The sequence below is a fragment of the Macrobrachium nipponense genome, chromosome 39 (genome assembly GCF_015104395.2).
Source record: "Macrobrachium nipponense isolate FS-2020 chromosome 39, ASM1510439v2, whole genome shotgun sequence".
Taxonomy (NCBI): Eukaryota; Metazoa; Arthropoda; class Malacostraca; order Decapoda; family Palaemonidae; genus Macrobrachium; species Macrobrachium nipponense.
In genome coordinates, this window is record NC_061099.1 from 237,077 (window position 1) to 259,883 (window position 22,807).

Sequence of the window (22,807 nt, forward strand, 5' to 3'; positions counted from 1 at the left end):
CAGAAAACTAAAATAAAATCATAAGCTTCAGGAATAATTTTAGGAAAAACATGAGTTTGGAGTATAATTGTACTACAACATTAATATGAAGTAATTAAAAAAGGTTAACAGCGAGCTTCCTTCCAGTCAACTCTGCTCGGTTTGACGAAAGCACAACACTGCCAGGACATTAGAAGGTTGCGTGCATGCATTTGCAATGCGTATAATTAAGACCCTTTTTAAAACAAAAATAACTTCAGAGAAACAAGTGAGGACACCAAAACATTTTATTTTAATTAATCCATTATACGGCCAATAATTTACTGGATTCTTACTCTCATCGAACCATATTTACACACCAGAGGAAAAACGATCGACATTTTAATGCAGATCTTGCAAAATATCATAAAACCATAAAACATAAAAAATTACTAAAACCACTAAAATATAATTCGCAATTACATATTCTAAAGACATGACTAAGAGCTGAGAGTTTGGACTAAGATTCTAAAAAAATTTTTAAAAAGACCTTCTCTCAATTGGTCTAGGAAGCGTTCTACCGAATACAAAATCTAATAAAACCCACAACACCACACTCTTTCGAAGACTAAAAAGCTAAAAAGCAAATGGTTCGGCAAGACTTGTTCGACTCAAACTTTCGTCACCACGTTTTGTGCCAATTCCCGCTCATGAATTGGCGAACTTCTTCATCTCCGCCGGAGAAGAAAATGATGATTCCTTTGATACTAGTAGCTGTTCCCGCCAAGAATCCGAGCAGTCCAAAGAGGCAGATTAGGACGCACTGTGGAGTACATGAAAAAGATTTTAGAACTGTTTTAACACTAAGACGCACATATTGACAGTGGATTTAACGGTAAATTTTTTAAAACAAAGATTTAGAACTCTACACGAGTGAAGCATAAATTTCGTGAATTAAAATGTCAATGGAAGTGTAAATAAGTTCCATATTCGTAAACACAAACTAAATTTACATAATCAAAAACATTTCACCAAAACGATCAAGCACTTTTCCAATTTCATAAAAAACTATTTTCATCATCAACCTTATTTTCATTTTATCACTCATCCATTTACCTTGATTATCCTCCAATAATAGCGTCCCTTATCTTCCCAGAAGGTGAGTATCTCGATAATGGGAGGGAAGATGAGAGAGAGCGTGGAACTGCTCAACGCACCAACCAACGAAATGAATAGGCCTATGTTCGGAATGGCTGCTGCTAGGCCGACTGGAAAATGTGAATGTTTGTCTAAAAGTCTTTACGTAGTAACAATATTTCAAAATAAGAGTACCTGATTCCCATTCCAGTCACAGCAGCATTTGTAAATGCTTATTTATACAGGTTAGTACATTACAAAAAGGAATGCAGAAGGCGCTAAAAAATATCAAAACATGACTTTAGAGCAAATACAATACGATTCAACTCCCAAACTAAGTATACACAATACTGGAAGATATTTTGACAAATTTCCACCCCAAGTGGTTGCCGGCACGATCACCGATTGATATTTAAACCACCCTAGGCATATATATACTATAATCCATTCGGTTTGAATAACTAACAGGAAATTTGACTGTCTTACTACTAAACAGAAGAGAGTACTCTGTAAATAGGCGATTAAACACTTTGGTCAGGCAAAAGGTGTTAGCAAGTATTAAAAGATAACTTGCTCTAATGGGAGTAACCATTCCGAAACTTTGATAAAGTTTACTTACATGTAATCAAAATGATGACACTCCTAGCGCAATAGTCCACGATAATTTTGGAGGCGTAAGAAGAAAATCTATCGTCAATAATTGGCTGAAACATTTCAAAGACCACGTAGATCTGCAGTGGGTATGTCAGATAGACGGCGATGGCCATAGTTATCTTGACCGCTTGAGCCAGCCTGACGAAGAAGTTAGATTTTTACTATATTTCTCTGGTTCTCCTTCAGTCAATTAAAACTTCAGGATATACACTCAATTCTATTATCAGACGAGGAAAATCCTCCTATCACACAACACACAAACCAGATTAAAAAGATACAAAACTAAATTACTCGGGTATTACTTAAACATATTGCAAACAGGCGTGTCCATTAAACCCACATACCCTTCATCTTGAGGAAGATTCAAAGAAATCGATCCTAGGACACTGTTGCCGTAATACAGGTATCCATAAAACCCAATGGAAGCGTAGAGACAAATGACGATCAGCGTAGCCGTAGACAGAACTCCGCAGTATCCCAGCAGATGACTCGGGTTCTTCATCTTGTTCTCCAGTGGCAAGACCTGGAAAAGATTTTATTCTGTGTGAACACTCAAAGAGGCGTGGAAACATATGCACTATGTCTAGGATGCAAAATCTGGCTAACCTGATTATAGTTTTCTCTAGGGAAACTGTAGCACTGGGTATCGTATACAAACACCTTCCAACTAAAGTTTTGTTCTTAGAAATATTCGTGTAAGAATGGCCTCGGGAAAACTCAAAATTTATGCAATAATGCTAAAATACTCATTATTCTTATACACTAGTCACACTTTACTTCTGTCCTAGTTTGGAGCTTCAGTAATTTTTATACTTACTAGACCTATGCCTTCGAAAGCATAGATCGCCGATCCAAAATAGAGCGGCAATGTTTCCCAGCTGTTGAACCAAGGAACTTGCTCTGTGACTTCTGGCAAATATCTCACGGAATAATAGAGGATGATCACCAACCCAGCAGCCTGAACTATGCCCGCTATCAGGGAAAAGGGCGCCAAGTACTGAAAAATAAGAGATCAGGATACTGCAAAATATGAAGGTTCTAGATGATCTTACATTGCAAGGGCACTTGTGAGGGAATAATGGTACCTACGCATTAGATCATATGCCATCAAATTTCAGGGCAAAGACAATTAAATATTAATTATCATCTCAAGTAATGAATGCCACATTCAGGAACCTTGTAAAATAATGCTATTCAGTTATTAAACTTACAAAATATACGCTAGAATGGTCTTTTTTCCAATTATCTAAGCACCAACCAACTTAGCAGGCTTCTTTAAAATTGCAAATTAAATCACAGAACACTTTTCACAAACCACACTATACCTTGAGATTTGGGACAAAGCAAACTAGGAGGACTGGTATGATCGACGCTCCCATGAATCCCAACTCGCTGACGCCCGTGGTTATCATGCTATCAACTGCCTGAGAACAGATTATTTCTTTACTGTTGCACCATAAATTTAGACTTCGACAGTAAACAGCAACATTAACAATTTAAGATTAGTAAATATAAGCGATATTACTGAAATTCCACAAGCTAGATGCCATTTGTTAAGTTTGTCCACAAATTTAACAGCTGGTGGGCTAGACTTTTCAGTCAGTTCAAAAGTAATCTCTTAAGCGATGCATAAACAATAATAAGTTTACTTACCTGCTTCAAATTCTGGGCGATGAAGACGAAATAAACACAACAGAAACCTAGCTGAGTTAGGCATAGGAATGATCTGATGAGATAATACATAACATTGGCAAATTTCTTGGCTCCCTCTGGCCCGAACTCACAGGCGGCTCTGCCAGTCTCCTCGAAACTTAACGTAGGTACTCCCTTCCTCCTGCAGAGCTCCCTTGAACAATGTACCTGGTAGAAAGAAATCAGGAATTTTAACAGAACTAAATTCACGCTGGAGAGGAGGAATTGTACAGTACAGATTCTAGGTAAAAGACCTTAAGTTACAGAAAAATAGATTTTAAACAGAAAACTTAACATTTTAATGAAACTTTTTAGCTAAATTAGGTCTTACCAGTCTGAACATACAATGCACGCATATTGCACCCATTATGGGAATCCCCGCAAAGCCTACCCACAGGCCAGAATTCATGAAGGCCTCGGGCATGGCTAGGATACCAGTGCCAACGTTGCATTTCAGGAAGTGGATCAGCGTCTCGTTGTCCCTGACGAAAAAGTTAAAAAAAAAAAAAATTAAACTTGAAACAAAGTTGGAGTTAACTATCTTTACTACCGCAAAATTTTAACCAGAGGCTTACTGGTACTTGGTACAATAGCTATCTATCTCGGGCAAATCAGAACAACGAATAAACTGGGGGAATACTCACGTGGTTGGGTGTACAGTTTCCCTGACGATTACCTCCCAGTTTTCTGGGCCTTCCGGCAACTGTTCTGTGCTGCTGGTATCATCGCTTATCTCTGTAATCCCCCTTCTGGCCTGTGTTAGTATATACAGAGCAGTCAGAAGGTTATCCATCACTGAACAATGGGCATGTGAAAGTCATCACAATGTCAATGAGCTGAATAGCAATGACATGAGCATTTATTCATTCAGTGGGTCTTGTTAACACGTGAAAGTAGAAAATGTACTGATAAAATGTACAGGTTTTCTTGAACTCTCCTAATAACTGAAGGTACGATCTAAAGCTTCTGGTTGTCTTTGAAACCAAAGTAATACCTAAAAATTCAGTTCCTCTAGGGTAGGTGTTTTTGTCTAGGCCTATCTAAAAGGGCAGACGAGAGGGTGGAATTAGTGATGTCTGGAGTCAACGCCAAACCTTCATAGAGAGCACAGTGTGTTTGCCTCCAGCAAACTTCAGATTTACCCAACAATGAGGCTTCAATACAGTCCTGAGTGGAAACTTAGTTATTTTTGCAGGCTTCAACTATGTGGCCAAAAAGCTATTGACGATTGACTACTAAATTTTCAACTCTGTACCTGTCAGTATTTGTCAAGTAAACATCCATTCTTACTATGGCTTCAAAAGTTAAATTAAATGCTAATTCTAACGAAACTTCAGTTACGAACGAAAACTTAAAACTGATTTCACCCACAAACCACTCAATGGTTATAGTAGAGTCTTTTATCAACAAAAAAATAGGCCTAAGTACAAAAGTAACTTTGGCTACTTAAAACACAGCAGCTCATCATTCCAGAATACCACTGTCGTAAACATAGATGATAGGTAGTAGTACGAATTCACACATTTCGCTAAAAATCAGTGCTTAAAAATCATTAACTAGCGGACAAGCACAAAGAAGCACAAGTTTTCAAATCAAATTTCTGCAACATTAACCATAGAGGAAGAATAAATCATAAATTTTCAAAATAAAAGATAGCTATAAATGCTAAATATTAAAACTCTTTTCTTACCTTGTTTTCACTCTTCTTGGTAGTCATTTCACTAATTTATTTCAATCGGCTTAATTAATTTTATTTAGCCTCATAGCCGAAATCAAAGTCTTTATCGAAATAAATGTAAAATATAAGACACCAACAAATGCACCTATTAAGTTAATTTCACAAGCGCGTTTCTCGACAATTTCTATTTTTTCTTGTTATGCTCAATAAAATATTTAGTTTCTTTTTTTTAATTAGGTTCTAAACCTTATTGCTTAGTGAGCTAGTAACACTGAATTTTGCACTATAATCCTCTGGATCACGTTAGATTGACAAAAATTAATTCCATGCAACCAATTATATGAACACCTCATTTGAAAGTAAGAGTTCCAGATGAATTGTGAGCCTATTAGGGCTGTTCCAAGTTTCCGTCAGTATTGAAACCACTAACTTTGAATATAACTTCCAAATAATGTATCAAGACATTCTAATGAGCAGAAACTTGAGCACAGTAAAAGAAGATCCAGGTAGTACCCCGATGGCATCCAGCAATCTAAGCTTTCTGCAACACCTGGCACTAGTGGACGCAGTGAAGATTTAAACCACCGAGCCTGATATAATCGTGATGAATCTATAGATAATAGAAGCCCGAGATAATCTCGTATAACTAATACGATCGGCATTTGGAAAGACATATCATCGCCTGGCCCATTGACCTATGACCAACATAACAGGGATGACGTATGAGCTCGGTGGCTCAAACTCGAACTGGATTAGAAATTGCCGGCCGTTCAAATTAAACTCCATTCGTACCTTTGCTGCTTAATTGTATAGTAATATTTAGATGCTGTGATATTCCTCGGGCTGTACAGAAAGTAAATTCCATCGTTAAAAAAAAAAGCCATAAAAATGAAATGTAAGTTTACAAGACCACGTCAAATGAACAAAGTTTTGATAAGATACTTTCATACGTAGGCCTACGCATGAAATATTGCCAGTAAACCTGTGCAATTATAGGTCCAAAACGTTTACGGGATGGAAGTTTGGACCTATTTTCAAGGAGACAAATGTGCCCGCAAACATGTTTAGAAAAGCGTGCAAGCATTGGATAACAACAAATCTGTGCTAGATAAAGTATACGTCTCGCTAACATTAATATTCCATACAGACTGGTCTTATAGACAGAAACACACGAGATATACAACCTGACACACACGGCAAGTCCCGTCGTCGCAGCAAAACGCAGGTGATATTAAAGGTCTTCTCTCCTCATCCAAGTGGCTCGGACCAGGAAGAGGAAGAGCCTCCGCCATATCTACTGGCGGTATAAAGGACACCCAAATTCACAGTTAAAACTCTCGAGCTAAAAACATTAAAATAAAACTCCAACTAATAATCCTCTGGTAGCCTCATGTCCTTATCTTCTGGGCAGAGTTGGATAATGTAAGACTAAAGGTATTTTTCCCTTTACGTTAAATCTTCCGCATTGTACAGTGGTTGACATTTTCGCCAAACGAGTGAACCGGCAGTTTCAGTATTATTGATTGTCTCTGATTCTCTCTCTCTTGTTTCCTCAAAGCGGAAGAAAAGCTTTCACACAACAGAATGAGTGGGAGAAAGTGGAAAACAGAATGAAATGTAAATAGAGAAAAATAAAAATACTTATAAAGAGATGTTTATGACTGAAAAGCTGGCAGGGCAGTTTAAAGTATCGTTAGAACACAGCCCTTTCTTGCGTATACATCAGAAGCAACAATATTGTAGGCTGAACTGGCCTTATACCATCACGGGCTCTGACTCCTGGTGTAAACCGGAACGGCCTTCAACCAGCAAGTCTGTTCTCCAGTCTCACTGTGATGGAAACGAGTACTAGTATGAAATTATGCAGTTCATAGATCTATGTTGAGTGACCATTTTGTCCCTAGTGCTCTCTGGACATGGATAGTGTTAGCCTCAGTCCGCCTTTTGTAGTTTTCATTGTTTATCTCGAGCAATTTATTTAATATGACATAAGCTTTGTTCTCTTAGTATCTTTCGTGATACTGAACTCAGGGCCTAGAGCTCATCGTAACCGATGGACAAGTTATGTGTTCGAACCATAAGATTCAAGACATTGGTATGTTTTCAGCCTTCTGCGTCTAGCCTCCAAGTATGCCCTAATGTTCTTGCATGAAGAACAAATTCGCTCAGAAGTGACTTATGATACCCTGTACCAGGAGAGGAATGTCCAATGAGTCATTTAGTCATAGTAGATGTCATGGTCTGTATTAGACCTTGGTAGGTGTAGCCTGCTGGGTTGGGAGAGGGAGAATTTTCTTATCTTGTAGTTTTAACTCTGTAATATGGATAACATGATTTTGCTCGACGAATATATTTGTGTAAAAAATTAATTTCCTCCTGCCGACTTGCAGCTACATTTTGGTGATTTCCTAGAACTATCACATCTCCGTACATAGCAAAACTGTTCATCAAATTACCATGCGAGTTAATCATCAGTTCGATTTTAAAATTTTCCTAGGCTAACCTGCCGTAACATATTCTTTCCATACATGGGATAACTACGTTGGCAGTACAACTTTTATATTCGTCTCTACTAAATAAATCTATAAACTCGTGGCTTTCAAATAATAAAACGCAGGCTTTGACAGGAACGGGTACGGGCAATTTTTCCAGCCAAAAGTTTAATAGCTAAAGAGATGACGGTTGCGCTCTCACTCCCATGCAACATAGGCCTAACCACTTTCTTCTTTGCCATTTATCTTAGCAAAGACAATATGCTACAGAACAGCTTGTCAATAAAAAGGGCACAATACGTCAGTACCAGTTAATCATTATCAGTATCATTAGTCTTATAATTATGATCACCATTCTTGTGACAAACAACAGTCCGTCCAGTTATTGTCAGTTGCGAAAGACCTGACTGAATCTAACAAAAACAACACGAGACGAGGATCGATGACTGAATAAATCCATTTTCGAGGAACCGACTAGGCCACACTAAACCATTTGAATTTTCCTTTGTAAAGTCAAACAAAAACCAATCCACCGGATGTTTGGAGGAACCACAACACTGTAATTTTCATCCAGCACTGGTAAGTGGACACCAGAGAGAGAATCCTATGTACTACGTAATACAATAGTGAGGGATGGGCGGAAGTGGGCCCTGGGCAAATCAGTTTTGCGTTTACATTTGTTTAGGAGTCTTGTGCTGTCTTGCTTTAAATGCTTATGCCTAGATTAATTACTGTCCTAGATAGTTGTCACTTGTTATTGCTGGTCTTCATTTGCAATTCCGAATGCTGAGTATAACTTTTATATGTATATGGTGGTATCAATTTTGTTGAACCTATTAGCAAGAAGTACGACACTTCTATGTATATCATCTGGGTTGAATTAAGAGTTAAATTTCCCTGCCCCGTGGCTGAGAAATGTAGGATTAAACCATTAAACAGTGAATAAAATATCATCTTCCTTCGGTGTGAGTCACGATCTATGTTTTAGGCTTATCCATGGTAATCAGTTACGTAATCTATAGAATAGTGTTTGATTACGCGTTTAATTTCAATCTTTCATATCTACACTTTGCATTATCTAACCAGGTTATGGAGAATCGTTTTATTAATAGGTTACAGCTAGAGCCTATTACTGACATTTTTTTTTTTAAAGAATTCATGTCACAAAATTACATGGTTTTTGCAAGCATTCACTAGGTAAAACTAGGGTGGCCACTTGAAAATTCCCAAAAAGAAGGACAATGATTTTTTTTTTTTTTGCCAACACCAATTTTTTACCTAAATTTAACATGATTATTGAGGGGTTGAAATATAAAATGATATATATATATATATATATATATATATATATATATATATATATATATATATATATACTATATATATATATATATATATATATGTATATATAAATGAGCGTTTATTTGTCAAATAGTATAAGAATAAGGAACTGAAATTAATTAATGCTCAATTATTAATGAGGGACAATTTAGTACGTAATAATAATAAGAAAAATAAAAATAACTTGGGTAAAAAAATTAACATTATTTTAGAATCTAAATAAACGAGTTACTGAATTATCAATCTAACGTTTGTACTTTGCCCCTTTGATTGCCATATTTAAGAGGTTTCTATTTGCCAAAAAGTTTTTGTACATAGCAGGGCATTCTTCTGTAAAGTTGTTACAAATTTGGAGCTCTGCTTTGACCGAGTCCACTTGCAGACGATTTCTCTCATTTGTCCAAGCTGAAGTCATCATTGAGAAAACCCGTTCTGTGTGAGCATTGCTACATGGAAAAGAGAAAATATAAGCACTACCTTCTTCAGATTTGTTAAAGGGACCTCACATTTACTGAATCGCTTGAGATAACGTTCCTCACTGTTGCTATCTTTCATCTCAGGAGTATTGATAATAGCCTCCACAATCCCACACTCTTTATATAATTCATGTCTATTTCTTGAATGTTACAAGCCTTGACTGTGTCACAGAATTCTTCAAAAGGTATTGCTCTTGTTAGACTTAATTTTGACACTTTGTTATGAAAGTTGTCTTCAGAGAAGTCATACCTTTCACTTAAGTACTTTATAGCTCTTTCATAGAAAGCAATGAAGTCTGTTTTATATTTCGTCGACAAATCGGGTGTAAGTTGCCTAAGCTTGTTGTTTACTGCAAAGTGAAAAAAACGATCATTTGCTCTTCTATCAAGTTTGCTTTTCAGTTCAGACATTAACTTGAATACTGAAGTTATGCTGAATGTCTTGGCTTCTAGTCTTTCAATTGTGTCTGAGAACAATTTAAGAGTGTGCCTAAGGAAGAAATAGATCTCAGAGGATTCACAGGTATTTCCTTCATCTCCAAAGCACTTCCATAGTACTTTAGGGCACTCCTCTTCACCTATATGCTCTGGAAATAACTTTTTAGGACTTCCCAACACTTAAGTATTCTATCAATAGCTGGCAAGAGAGAACGCCATCTAGTCACAACATGCTGCAATAGATTGCAATTGGCAACCTCATCCTCCACAAATTCACAGAATTCCTTCAACTGTGCTGTTCTTTTAGCTGAAATGCTAAAATAGCTGTAAACTTTTAGCACAATATTTTCAACATCAATATCCATTTTGGCTGTAGCAAATTTTGTTGTATTGTGCAAAATATTAGCCAGACAGTTTGCAGCAATAACGTTCTTTTGAGCCATTTTAATTTTCTGATAAACACTGTTGTGTTTTCCATAGTTAACACTTGCATTTACTCCAAATGTGTTTCTACAGAATACGGTGCTAGAATATTTTCACACAAAGCTTTTGTTTTAGTTTTCCCACATGTTACTCCCTTCACTATCAATGAGTCACTATAAATTTCTTTGTCATCTTTTACTCCACAATCAACACTTCTGTATGATTGATGATGCTTCACAGCATGATACACTTTACACAATTCTGCAGCCATTATTTTATCATCTTGAGATGATCGAGATGACCAGAAATATGATAACACTGATGATGTGCCAGCACTACGAGTGTTAGTTTTATGTTCATCTGAGGCAGCATGTCGTTCAATTGCAATTTTTCCCGTGCCACCGATATCCATATCACAATGGCATACTGTGCAAAGTGCATAATAATCACCTTTTCTGCTTTTAGAAATAAATCCAAATTCCGTGGTCCATTTATGGTTAAATGTAGTCTTTCATTTTGGCATTTCTTTAGGGTATTCAATAAAGCGAGAAATAGTCAACCAAATCTCACTTCAACATTCAGCAGAATGACATCTCTGATTTTTTAGACAGACACAAAAAGCAGGACATTATTATTGTCCTTCTTAAGGCAAAGCAGGACAGAAGACAGAATGCTCAAAAACAGGACTGTCCTGCTTAAAGCAGGACGTCTGGCCACCCTAGGTAAAACGCAAAAAACTGTTGGATCCATTTCTGCAGAAGCTTCATGATTTCTTATAACTAACTCATATCATAGGGTGCCCACACATCCGGCCACTTTTAGTGGATAGTGCCCGGCAAGTAAGTGGCCAGCCCCTAAAATAAAATAAAAAATAAATAAATAGAACACACGTGTTAGCATGGAAGACTGCAGACTAGGCACTAAAAGTTGACGACACTTTCTTGGCCACACACACCACTCTACGCTGAAATTGTTCGCTGGCCACTCAGGGGCGAGCACAGACTTTCAGAAGGGCAGGAGCTCAAGAGGAACAAGGCATAATCCGACCTCCTGCTTACTCGGGATGCGAGCAAGATTTTCCCCTCGTACATAAGTTGTAAACATTATATTCCTAACTTAACGTGAAGTGGTCTTCGTAATTAATACTCATACTTAGTACTACTCTTACTAATGACAAGGATCAAATAAAAAGGACACACATTAAACACGTTCATATATTCTCAGTTATAAGTGGAAACACAAAATGACAGAACAGAAACAGCCTAAATTCAGTGTACACCAAAGAAATTAAAATGTGCTAAAATCTACGGTCAAATAGATCCTTGTTTCACCAATGGAAATTGAAATAAATACTCTACATTTTCTTTGAAATAGATTTTCTGTACTGTTTTACATGCACATTATTTCTTTCTTACATTTTCCTTCCAAGAAATAAATCATGAATATCCTACCCTAAAATTCCTGAGGCAAAACACCTTTTCCAGACCTTCTTAGGCTCTTCAATAGACCTCTCCTACCGCCCCATACAAGAAGAAGGAGAACAACTAAGTAGTTTGTAGGTTTACTCCCCGAGGAAGAGAAAAAGGGCAGTCCCTTAGTTTTTAAAAAATAAAATCTGTCAAGTTTTAAATGCTACAATTATGTAAAATATATATTTATTTATATTATATATTATATATATATATATATATTATATAATATAATATATATATATATATACTATATGTATATATATATAATATATAATATATATATATGATATATATATATATATATATATATATATATAAAGATAATGTTGAAATGATAATGTGACGGTCTTAAAGTCCATTAAATTCAATATACTTTATTACCGAGAGTAGATTTGTCAACATTAATTTCTTTAACATGGCCTGTTACTATTGTAAGATTTTCAAGATATTACTAATAATAATAAAAACCTAATCCTACTGAAAAAAATAATCTTTTTCTGAATCAACCATTAATGTATAGTATAAATTAATGTTTAATATAATACTATGTTGAATATGATATATTTGAATTATTATATCTGACAAAAAAGGGCACCTTGGCTATGAGGATTTAATTCTACTGATAGTTGATGCTGGAGAGGTTCTGTCAAATCAATTGCTTTTCAATTGTTGACTGGCTTATTTACCAATTCACCCGCATGCATATCCTTGTGCCGATATCTCATTAACTATGAGTCTAATAATTCATTGTTTCAATATGCCTATTCTATCTCTGTTATCGTCGTAGTCCGATAAGAGATTGGTGCTTCCAAAACATTGTTAGATAAGATAATTATGAACTCTTCAGCTCCCGTGGAGGAATCATTTATTGTTCGTTTTTGAAAAAATCGACGATAGACTGAACACTCGTGACAGTCCCCGTCGCGAAACCCGTTAGGCCGAACAGACAGATGAGTGCCCCCTGTAAAAGGAAAAATAAAGAAAATGCAAGATAGAGTAATTGATGTGGTAAAATTGTTAGTTTTCAAATATGATATTTATAAGCATTTCCCAGGAACCGCTGTTGGGTTACCTTGATAATCCTCCAGTTGTATTTGCCTGTATCCGGCCAGTAGGTCACGACGTCAATGATTGGAGGGAAGATCAGCGCCAGGGCTGAGCTGCTCACCGCCCCCACCAGGGAGATGAATAGACCGATGTTAGGGATGGCAGCAGCCAAGGAAACTGCAAGGTTAATTAATGTTAAGGTTAGATGTGTTTACCATATACATTCGTTGTTAATTATGTGTATTCAAAACTCCTGTATTTATTGCCTTTAAGTTTATACAGAGTTTTCCTATTTTACTAATCTGTCCGTTTCTCGCTTATCGCGTGTACGTGTTTGTCACACACATATATATATATATATATATATATATAATATATATGATAGAGAAGAGGAGAGAGAGAGAGGAGAGAGAGAGAGAGAGAGAGAGAGAGAGAGAGAGAGAGAGAGAGAGAGAGTTAAGTGGCTAGATAAAAAGCTATAAATAAGTTTGCACCGAGAACGAGTGAAGCCACAAGCCGGAACTCAGGATGACAAAACATTGCGCTAGACTCAGTCACAATTTAGATATGTCGATTGAAAAGCCTAAACGTTGTTTCCGTCTTGTTTTTCTATTATAATTTATTATTTTCGTCAGTGAAGACATAAAAACAGCAGTACTAACAAGTCAACAGAACCAGCAGACTCCTGCACACGTATTCTGCGATGGTCTTTTTCGTTTCTCCTTCGAAACGTCGGCGCACAACCGGAGCCATGATTTCATAAACAACATACATCTGCAGAGGGTATGAGAGGTACACTGCTACTGCCATGGCGATTTTCACAGACTGGGCCAACCTAAGAAACGGAAAATGTTATACTATGTCTATCGATTCTGAGCGTAGTATACCGCGTCATTTGTTATTTAATAACATGTAGTACTATACACGCCTGCAGTCACATCTATTCTATTATATAGTGATGAAAGTTATTGTTTTTTTTATGTATGAAAAGTTATAGTTACTAATATTACCATAACTGGCCATCCGCCAGTCTAGGGTATCAGAATGAAAAATCAAATAGAAAATTAACGTTGCTTTTGCTTTCTTGAAGTTACTCAGAGCCCCTGAAGACTAGGAACAAACATTTCTGCCCCTTAAGATGAAAGCAACGTAATATACTTGACTTAAATTTACCAGGACGCCAAATAGTTAGATATCTACGTACACTTGATCATTGGGTAGATTTAGAGTAATAGAACCCTGGACTTCGTTTCCAAATTCCAGATATCCGTAGAATCCTACGGCTGCATATAAGAAGACGACGATCATCATGGCCGTGTTCAATACGCCGTTGAACCCTCCGAAGTTCTGGGGCGTCTTCATCTTGTTCTCCAGAGGAAGTACCTGAAATGATCGTATCATTTGTGGAAGGGTAGTATCTTTTGTAGAACTGAGATGTTACGCATGTTGATAGTACGCTTCGCGCGTATGTACGTAGGTATTTACGTATATAATTCCCTAATTAGTACAAAATTCTGAGGTGATTTTCGGTGCGTTTGCCATTTTATTTCTCCGTTCTAAAAACTTAATGTGCCCGCAGTTATACGTGGGAAGTAAAATGTAACATGTGTGCTGGATTTATTTAGACTCAGTGGAGAAAAAAAAACACCATGGAATTAATCCCCCCCCCTCTCTCTCTCTCTCTCTCTCTACGCAGCATCCCAACTAGCTGTCTCTAATTTCTGAAAAAAAAAATCTGGGAAGAAAATAGTAGATGACTTCCTAACTAGTCTTATACCAGGCTCTGCTTCACCTTCAGAGCCTTAATATATCACTGGTTTACAATGAAATTAAGGCAAGCTCAAAAATACCCGTTTTTACCTAATTTGGGGGTGCTGAATTCAAATTTGAAATCCGTTTTTTAAAAAAAACTCATCACCTCTAGTTATCTATCCTGTTTTATCTGTTATAAGCTGCTGCAACTCTTGAAATGTGCACATATATTCTCTGTTTATACTAAAATGAGACTATTTAAAAGCCAGAAAACTAGAGGTGATAGAGCAAAACTATTCATAAATTTGAATTCAGCACACCCAAATTAGCAAAAAACACCCATCCCCATTCTTGCCTCAGACCAATTTTTTTTTTTTTTTTTTTTTTTTGTAAACCAGTGAATTATCTCACGTGATTCCCTGATATCTAATTATCAAAGTACTTTAATCAATTCGACGTCGCATTTGACGTCTAGTACAAGTGAACCAGTCATTACAAGTACAACGTTACGTACTAGGCTACTTCAACAAGCAACTGAAACTCCATACTTACGAGACCTATGCCTTCGAAAGCGTAAATGGCGGATCCGAAATAGAGTGGGAGAGTGGCCCAGCTGTTGAAGGCTGGAACGGCCTCTTCTACTTCCGGCAGATCCTTTACCATGTAGTAAAAGGTTATGGCTAGTCCTGTAGTCTGTATCACGGCAGCTATCAATGATATCGGTGCCAGGTACTGAAATTAGTTAGCGTTGTCATTAGTTTCTTTTTCGTGGAAATTACAAAGTTGACTCTTTGCTTGATACTGCATAGCTATGTCAGGTTTTGGGAGTCAAGTCCTTTTTAATATATATATATATATATATATATATATATATAGATACATATATATGTATACATTATATATATATAATATATATATATATATATATATATATATATATATATACATGCATACATATATCTTCTTCTTCTTCTTGTCAACTTTTTGCTCATTAGGCCGATTGAGCTATGAATACTTTATGGCCCAATGCATTGAGTTTTATTGGAGTGGCCGTCTTAACGAACAGGGAGGATATATGAATTAAATATATTATACATATATGTGGTTATACCAGAACTCGCATTTTAGCTTTGAGGTTGAAATAAAGCCAAGGAATTTTAAGAACATCCAGAATGTTATCTTATTCTTAACAAAAATGACCAAGATGATCATTGACCACAATGTGCACCTATTAGTCTAAGATTCGTTATTACTGTGAAGAGAGAAATACAGACTGACTTACTTTGAGATGTGGGACATAACAGACCAACAGCATAGGGACGATTAGGATCGCCATGAATTCCAGCTGGCTGATTCCCGTTCCCGATGGAATGATGTGGTCGAGAGCCTGTGTTGAGAACCAAGTGTTGAAATGACAGCTAGAATATTTTGTCATTATAAGAAAATGTATAAACTTTTAGCCTGAAATTCCTTTATTAACGGATGGAACAAAGTCTTGAGCAACGAAGCCTGAGTGATAATATTCAATTCCTAACATTATAGCTATACTTTCTTATAACAAATTATTCCTAGCTATTTCTGAACAGAAGCCTGAAGGAAAGGCTTTAGGCTGTTGTATTATTTGATCTTGCCAAGACTATAGCTAAACCCTCTCAGTCAATGTGGCCTAATACTTGAAGTCTTAGGAAAACAAAGACTTGTAGTGACCTCTCTGTACCCGAAATTTGAAAGGCCCAAATTGATCCAGTTTTGAATACGAAATCATCGTATTTTTTTCGACTTTTTACCAATTCTGAAAGTTGTATACTTATTGCCTTCGCAAGAAATTCAACCTGACCTGAAGCATACGACAACAACATCGCAAACCTCTAGACTAAACTGACCTGCTTACGAACATGACAACTTCTAGACCGAAGTGAACTTGCTTAAGACTTCTACGTAGACCGAACTGACCTGCTTCAGGTTCTGAGAGATAAACACGAAGTAGACGCAGCAGAATCCCAACTGCGTGATGATGAGGAAGGCCGTGATGATGTATCCTACGGCGTTGGCGTACTTCCGACATCCCTCAGGACCGTATTCGAATGCCGCCTTGGCCGAATCCTCGTAGCTCAAGGCAGTGACGCTTGCTCTCCTGCACAATGTTCTGGAACACCTGAGCTGTTGGAACGGAGGCGTTGAAGATATAAGTATCACATAGTTGTTGAATGTTTAAACTTGTTATTATCCGTAGAAATATTTCTATTTCTACGGAATCCTTTTATTCTACCAAAAATTTCATCTTACCTTTCAATATAGGTTCGCAGTTGTTTTACTCTTTCTCTTATTCGGTAATTCTATGTATATTATACAGAAAAGGGCAGAGAGAGAGAGAGAGAGAGAGAGAGCACTTTTACTCACCAACATGAACATACATTCGATGCAGACAATACCCATCACTGCCACACCGACGAAGCCTACCCAGAGTCCAGCGTTCATGAAGGCTTGTGGCATAGCCAGCACACCGGTGCCCACGTTCCCCTTCAGCACGTGTACAAGTGTTTCGTTGTCTCTGTTCGAGGAGGAGAGATAAATATCCATATTACAACGGGGAAAAGTGAGAATTCATTTCTATATTTTTCCTAATTCCCATTTTCTTTAATAGGCGCGAATTGATGACTGTACGTATTCTGCGCGGTGGAATGTCTCAAAACTAGTCTCACATGCTGAAAGCGAGATCCATTTTTACCTTTTCCTTGAAAAATAAATGTCGAAACTTGTCTTTAAAATAAGCATTACCCCTTTGAAAACTGAAAGATTTTTGTCCAACAACTTATATGTTTGTCTGTATATCTGAGATTTAGCAAATGGAAACGTAACAAAAAGTTAACCGTACGTTGTTGGGTTTTTAATGTCTCTTTTGATGAGCAAGATGTCTTCCGCAGGGTGTCCAGCATCGACATCGTCCACGTATTTGCAGTGTCCATTTTGTTCCTGAGTGAGAACATTCAACAGATGTATGAAGTCATCAGAATTCAAGTTGGAGTGAGAGGTCATAAGAAATGTATTACTGTAACTGACATTTAAAAGCGACAAAGATAGCGATGACATTTAGAACAAGCTACGTGCAACAATTACAGAGTTGTCCTGACATCCTGTGAAGAAATGTATTTGAAGAATTTAAGAATATAACAGAAACAGAAGAACAGAATTGCTGAAAATGTACAGACGCAGATATACCAAATGGAAGTCAGTCGAGTGGCTCAGTAAGAGGGTGACCGTGCGTCAGATGTACGGGAGGAAATTGATTAAATATTAATAATAATTATTCCTGAGAACTACAGCAGATACTGATTATATATGAAATCTAAAATCAAGTCTGCAGTCTTTAAGTAACTAAATAGCCAAGTTATAAAAGCCATATCAATCTTAGGACATTACCTCCACATCCACGGCAGCCGTGATTGTGGGAATTCGCTGGGTACGAGAGCCTGCCTGAAATAGAAAGTATAAACATGTATGCAAAACTGCCTCCAAAAGATAAGCGGGTGTGCTCACAGAAATTACAGAACACTAAGTAGTTAAGGTGGACTGAAAGTATTAACGTAAGGAAAAGAGACTCGGATTACCACAAAAAAAAGCATTTTTCTTTGACATAGTACGTGTAGCCTACATAGGACTTCTTTCTAGCGGCTGTAAACGTATCTGTTAGTTTTTTTTATTTGATCTTAATCCTATGTTATTTTCTTTGCTTGTTATTAATTTTCCATAGAAAACTACCTGTCAAATCAACGAGAAATTGTTTTGTTCCTCGATCATAAGGATAAAGATAGTCCAAGGTTGATAAATATTGCCCGCCGCCACAACACGTACTACTCGTCAGTTTCCCGCGTTTTTCTTCTTCGTTCTTTTTCTCTTCTCTTCACTATCTTCTTCTAGTTACATTTGAAGCGAAAGCACTTTGCTCGTCCCACGAAACAAACACTCGGCGCAGACGAGATAACCATAACCAGATTGTTAATCAGGAAGGATAACTGGAGATAATTCAGCGACGAAGCTTTCCTTAATCTGATCCAGTGACGGTTATCGCAAACGGTTGACGTTTTTGATGATAGATTTTTGAATTAGTCGGCCAAATGATTATAAATTGTGTTGATCTATTACTGTTTTCAGTTATAAGGGTTTGTTATTTAAGGTATGAAAGACGTGAATTCTCTGGTACTGGATAAATACGCAGATATACACATAAGTGTGTTTTGCACATATAGACAGCACACATAAACGCTAGTACGTACGCACATACATACATACATGTATGTGCAATATATATAGTTAATTTCGTTTATTTTTCTTTCGATACTTCCTTACTTCTTTCGTCAAGATTGTGAAACTTTTAAAGAAATAAAATTATCCTCAGGAGATACATTCATAAGTAAATTGCCACTATCAATGTTTGGCCACTGGCCACCGGGCCATGGCTACTGGCCAGTAACGGCCAACATTAACACCTTGCTTTGGGTGAGCTTGCAATGCAAATCATTACGGGATGATTATCATAATTATAGTGGTCTAGTTAATTGTGGAAGGATTTTGAAAGTAATGACGTCACGAGATTCAACACGCCTATTTAATTTATCAGTCATTATCTGAGTAATGACGAAAACATTCCAGGGAATGACAGCTAATCGCGGTTGACTTGCGAAACAATTAGATCTACGCTTATCCAACCGAGGGGAACGTTACCTCAGACTAGCAAATTTGTTTTAACGGCCGGGACAATGACCGTTATTTCGCAATTGCTTTGTGTGCAAGTTTAAATAAACAAGTAAAACAAGGCGCTGAAGATTTTTCGGTGCACCTCTGTATAATGTTGTATGAGCGGCGGCCCACGAAACTTTAACCACTACCCGGTAGTGGCCTATCCTATATCGCAGGCCCGTACCGAGGAGAGTGGGGGATCGAACGAACCCCTCAAATTTGTGGAAGTCCATATTTTCTGTGACTATCCCTTTCATTGATCAGTACTTACAAAGTAATAAATAATTATTGTTTTTTGCTAAGTCAAAGTATATAACATAACAACAAATAAAGTAATATGCACGTTATCGTTAACATAATAAATGAATCAATCGATAAAACCGAAAAAGTATTCTTGAATTTCAGTGAAAACCGTCAACATTATAAGTAAAATTCTGTTAACCAAAGTCAGTCCTTTGAATAACATCTAATCGGGTAGAAGGGCATAGGCTGCATACCCAATTTTTTTTCTTAATATAACTAAAATAAAATTTTCAAGTATTTGATCTTGTATATATCTATACATGCAATGACATTTAGAGAAGAAAAGGCCCAGTTTTGGGAAAAACGAACCCCCCCTCCCCCCATGAAAAACTCTAGGTACGGGCCTGTATCGTCGCTAGAGGCACGATCATGGCCAACTTTAACCTTAAATAAATAAAAACTGCAGAGGTTTAGAGAGCTGCATTTTGGTATGTTTGATGATTGGAGGGTGAATAATCAACACACCAATTTGCAGCCCTTTAGCCTCAGTAGTTTTAAACATCTGGGGGCGAACAGAAAAAGTGCGGGAAGGAAAGATGGCAGACGGACAGACAAAGCCGCCACAATATTTTTTTTTTTCAGAAAACTAAAAAGCATCTTGGGGACGTATCTTGTTATCATATTTATGTACGTAATTGTTTAATCCATTCATAGGTAACAATTAATGTATTCTCATTTTTCTATTTTTAACAGAGTTTATATAGATATATATATATATATATATATATCTATATATATATATATATATATATAGATATATATATATATATATATATATATATATATATATATATATCTATATATGTGTGTGTGTGTGTGCGCAGCGTTATTCATCATGACCTTTTTCAAGGCCTTTTGAAAACAGCACAAGCAAATTATATTATAATACTGTACAGAAGCCTTCATCAAGTACTATAGGATCTTAGTAATTTCCAGGTACCTCTTATTTCACACATTTAAGGTTAAATATTCGCCTGGCTAATTCGTTGCATAAGTCCCATGAAAAACAAGGCTTCTTTTTTTTTTCTTTTTTATTCGTCAAACCGTGACCAAGAAATCATAGTCTCTACGAATGTAGGCTTATAGTACACTCTTCAACCTCGAACATGTGGCAAAACGACCAACTTATATATAAAAAGAAAAAAAAAACCACACAATATCACATATGGATAAATCTTCAATAAGACAGCGCAAAATAAACATAAAAAATCAACATCCCTGAATGAAATATTACGCCGTTAACCGGCAAACTGGCAACCGACCGGCTTCGTCACCTGATGCAGACATTGTGTGATTAGCTAGGCACATTTTTTTTATAAACATCCTGCAAAGAGCAGGCAGCTCTCACTCAGTCTTCGCTCTCACTCACCCATTGGACTTCTTCACTACTTAGCAACGAAATCATTTGAAAAGTATCATAAAAGAATTTAATCAGTGTTATGGTTAGCAAGATTATTATGCGTATTGATACGTTCCATTATTACACATCGTGAAGCTGAGAGAGAGAGAGAGAGAGAGAGAGAGAGAGAGAGAGAGAGAGAGAGAGAGAGAGAGAGAGAGAGATTCATACCTTGGCTTCAGTATTCGCAATCACTGGCATCTTATAGTTGACAAATGGGTAGGACTACAAGGCAACAGATTTTGACGAAGTTTCGATAACTATTCTGCCTTTCATCTCATCGTGACTGTTGCTAAGAGAGAAAAAAAAAATCCATACAACATATGCTCATAGTAGCTTAGGTTGGTGCGTTTGTACACATATATCTGTTTGTACATATAATGTACATATGCAAATACGTGTATAATGTATATATGAACATAACACACAGTATATAAATAATTGAAAGATTTTAAAAAATTACACTGAAGCAAAATGCCCACATAAAAAAACAAGATCAAAAGTTACATTTCAAATGATATTCCCCACTCCTTTACAATCAACAATGGTTCTCATTATACAAAGGACTACTTCCTATATACAAGAAGTCTGAAAAAAAAAAAGTTGAGGGAAACCGTTGTCGTTTGACCCCAGCTAAGCCTAAGAGATAATGGGAAACAAAAAACGACCTGATTCGCTTTGTAAACCGGTTTTCAGCGGCATAATTTTGAATTTCGTATTCTCACATTCAGAGGAACAGACCCCGTGGAGTCAACGTCAATGTTTAAATAAAGTTCTCCTCTTTACTTAGGGCTACGCTCGAGCAAGAGCCCGTGCTGGCATAAGGCAAGCTTAAACTAAAACTTCAACGATCACCAGAACCATTATTGTTCGTAAAGGGATGGAGATACTATTCGAAAAATAGACCTAATGTTATCTCTGCTTCATTTATGTAGTAGTGTTCCTTCTTCAATATATATATAGATATATATAGAGATATATATTATATATAATTATATATATATATATACATATATTATATATATATATATACTAAACTGTTCTGTGTTCACCAAGTTTCGTTTAATGTTCTTTCACAAATATTAACACTGGCATATCACAATGCAAGGAGCAACCGATCACTTGTGTCACAGACGAGGGCAGAAAAAGTTATGGCGACACAGAGATCGAGTTACTATTCGAGTAATTTGTTTCTCGTGTTGTCGCTTAGGGCATGGACGCAGAGAGAGGAGGGGGCCCGATGTCTGTCGGTTTCAGGAGGAATGAGATTCACGAATAAAATTAGCATTATATACCTCATACGCTGTGACTAGACACATTATATCGTAACAATTATCAGTCTGAATGGCGTGCGGCTGTCATAATCGACAAGCCGCACTTTTTATCATGCTATACCGACTTTTTATCTTCAAAATGGGCAATGTTACACAATGTCGATATTTTGCGGTTTCCCTCGCCTGCATGACTAAATGCTGAAACATTCAGGAATGTTAGGAGATAAACTGGCGTCTATTACTGTTACCAATAGCCCAAAGGATAAGGTGTAGCATAAAGGTGACTCCGTTTCCGTTCAAGAAATCTTGTCGACAAACCTTTGAATACCGTTTTCAGACTAGCAAAAAGTGCAACTCCTTTTGCATAAACACTGCATTATTGGATACTGAAACTCAATCGTATTATTTGTTAATTATAGGAGTAGACGCATAAATTAGGAAGAGACTAAGCTGACAAGCATTTGTTTTGCCCATAATGCATCGGCTCACTTGCAGCCGTATCATGTAAACACATGTCAGCTGGGATCCTTGCAG

The 22,807-nt window shown here is 36.8% G+C and overlaps 1 protein-coding gene across 1 annotated transcript; it reads right to left on the minus strand.

Annotated features, from left to right (window-relative positions):
• Nucleotides 1–252: 252 nt before the first annotated feature.
• On the minus strand, nt 253–22,268 carry LOC135209930 (uncharacterized). The gene is made up of 24 exons (XM_064242664.1): nt 22,175–22,268; nt 21,171–21,291; nt 17,981–18,034; nt 17,436–17,533; nt 16,961–17,111; nt 16,514–16,720; nt 15,843–15,947; nt 15,113–15,292; nt 14,013–14,191; nt 13,471–13,643; nt 12,834–12,985; nt 12,635–12,722; nt 10,364–10,715; nt 9,679–9,918; nt 6,304–6,439; nt 4,086–4,195; nt 3,773–3,923; nt 3,403–3,609; nt 3,075–3,173; nt 2,567–2,746; nt 2,094–2,272; nt 1,715–1,887; nt 1,075–1,226; nt 253–781 (listed from the first exon to the last, which is right to left on the minus strand). Exons 2-24 carry the CDS (start codon nt 21,198–21,200, stop codon nt 641–643), a joined length of 3,537 nt encoding a protein of 1,178 aa, XP_064098734.1. The 5' UTR covers nt 21,201–21,291; nt 22,175–22,268; the 3' UTR covers nt 253–640.
• Nucleotides 22,269–22,807: the final 539 nt, after the last annotated feature.

Excerpts from the sequence above, each read along its gene's own strand:
- LOC135209930 (XM_064242664.1), bottom strand. The coding sequence starts at position 21,200 with ATGCCAGTGATTGCGAATACTGAAGCCAAG. Across the intron at positions 15,293-15,842 it reads GTTATGTCCCACATCTCAAA|TACCTGGCACCGATATCATT; the intron begins GTAAGTCAGTCT and ends AACTAATTTCAG. Across the intron at positions 2,273-2,566 it reads CTTTCGAAGGCATAGGTCTA|GTCTTGCCACTGGAGAACAA; the intron begins GTAAGTATAAAA and ends AATCTTTTCCAG.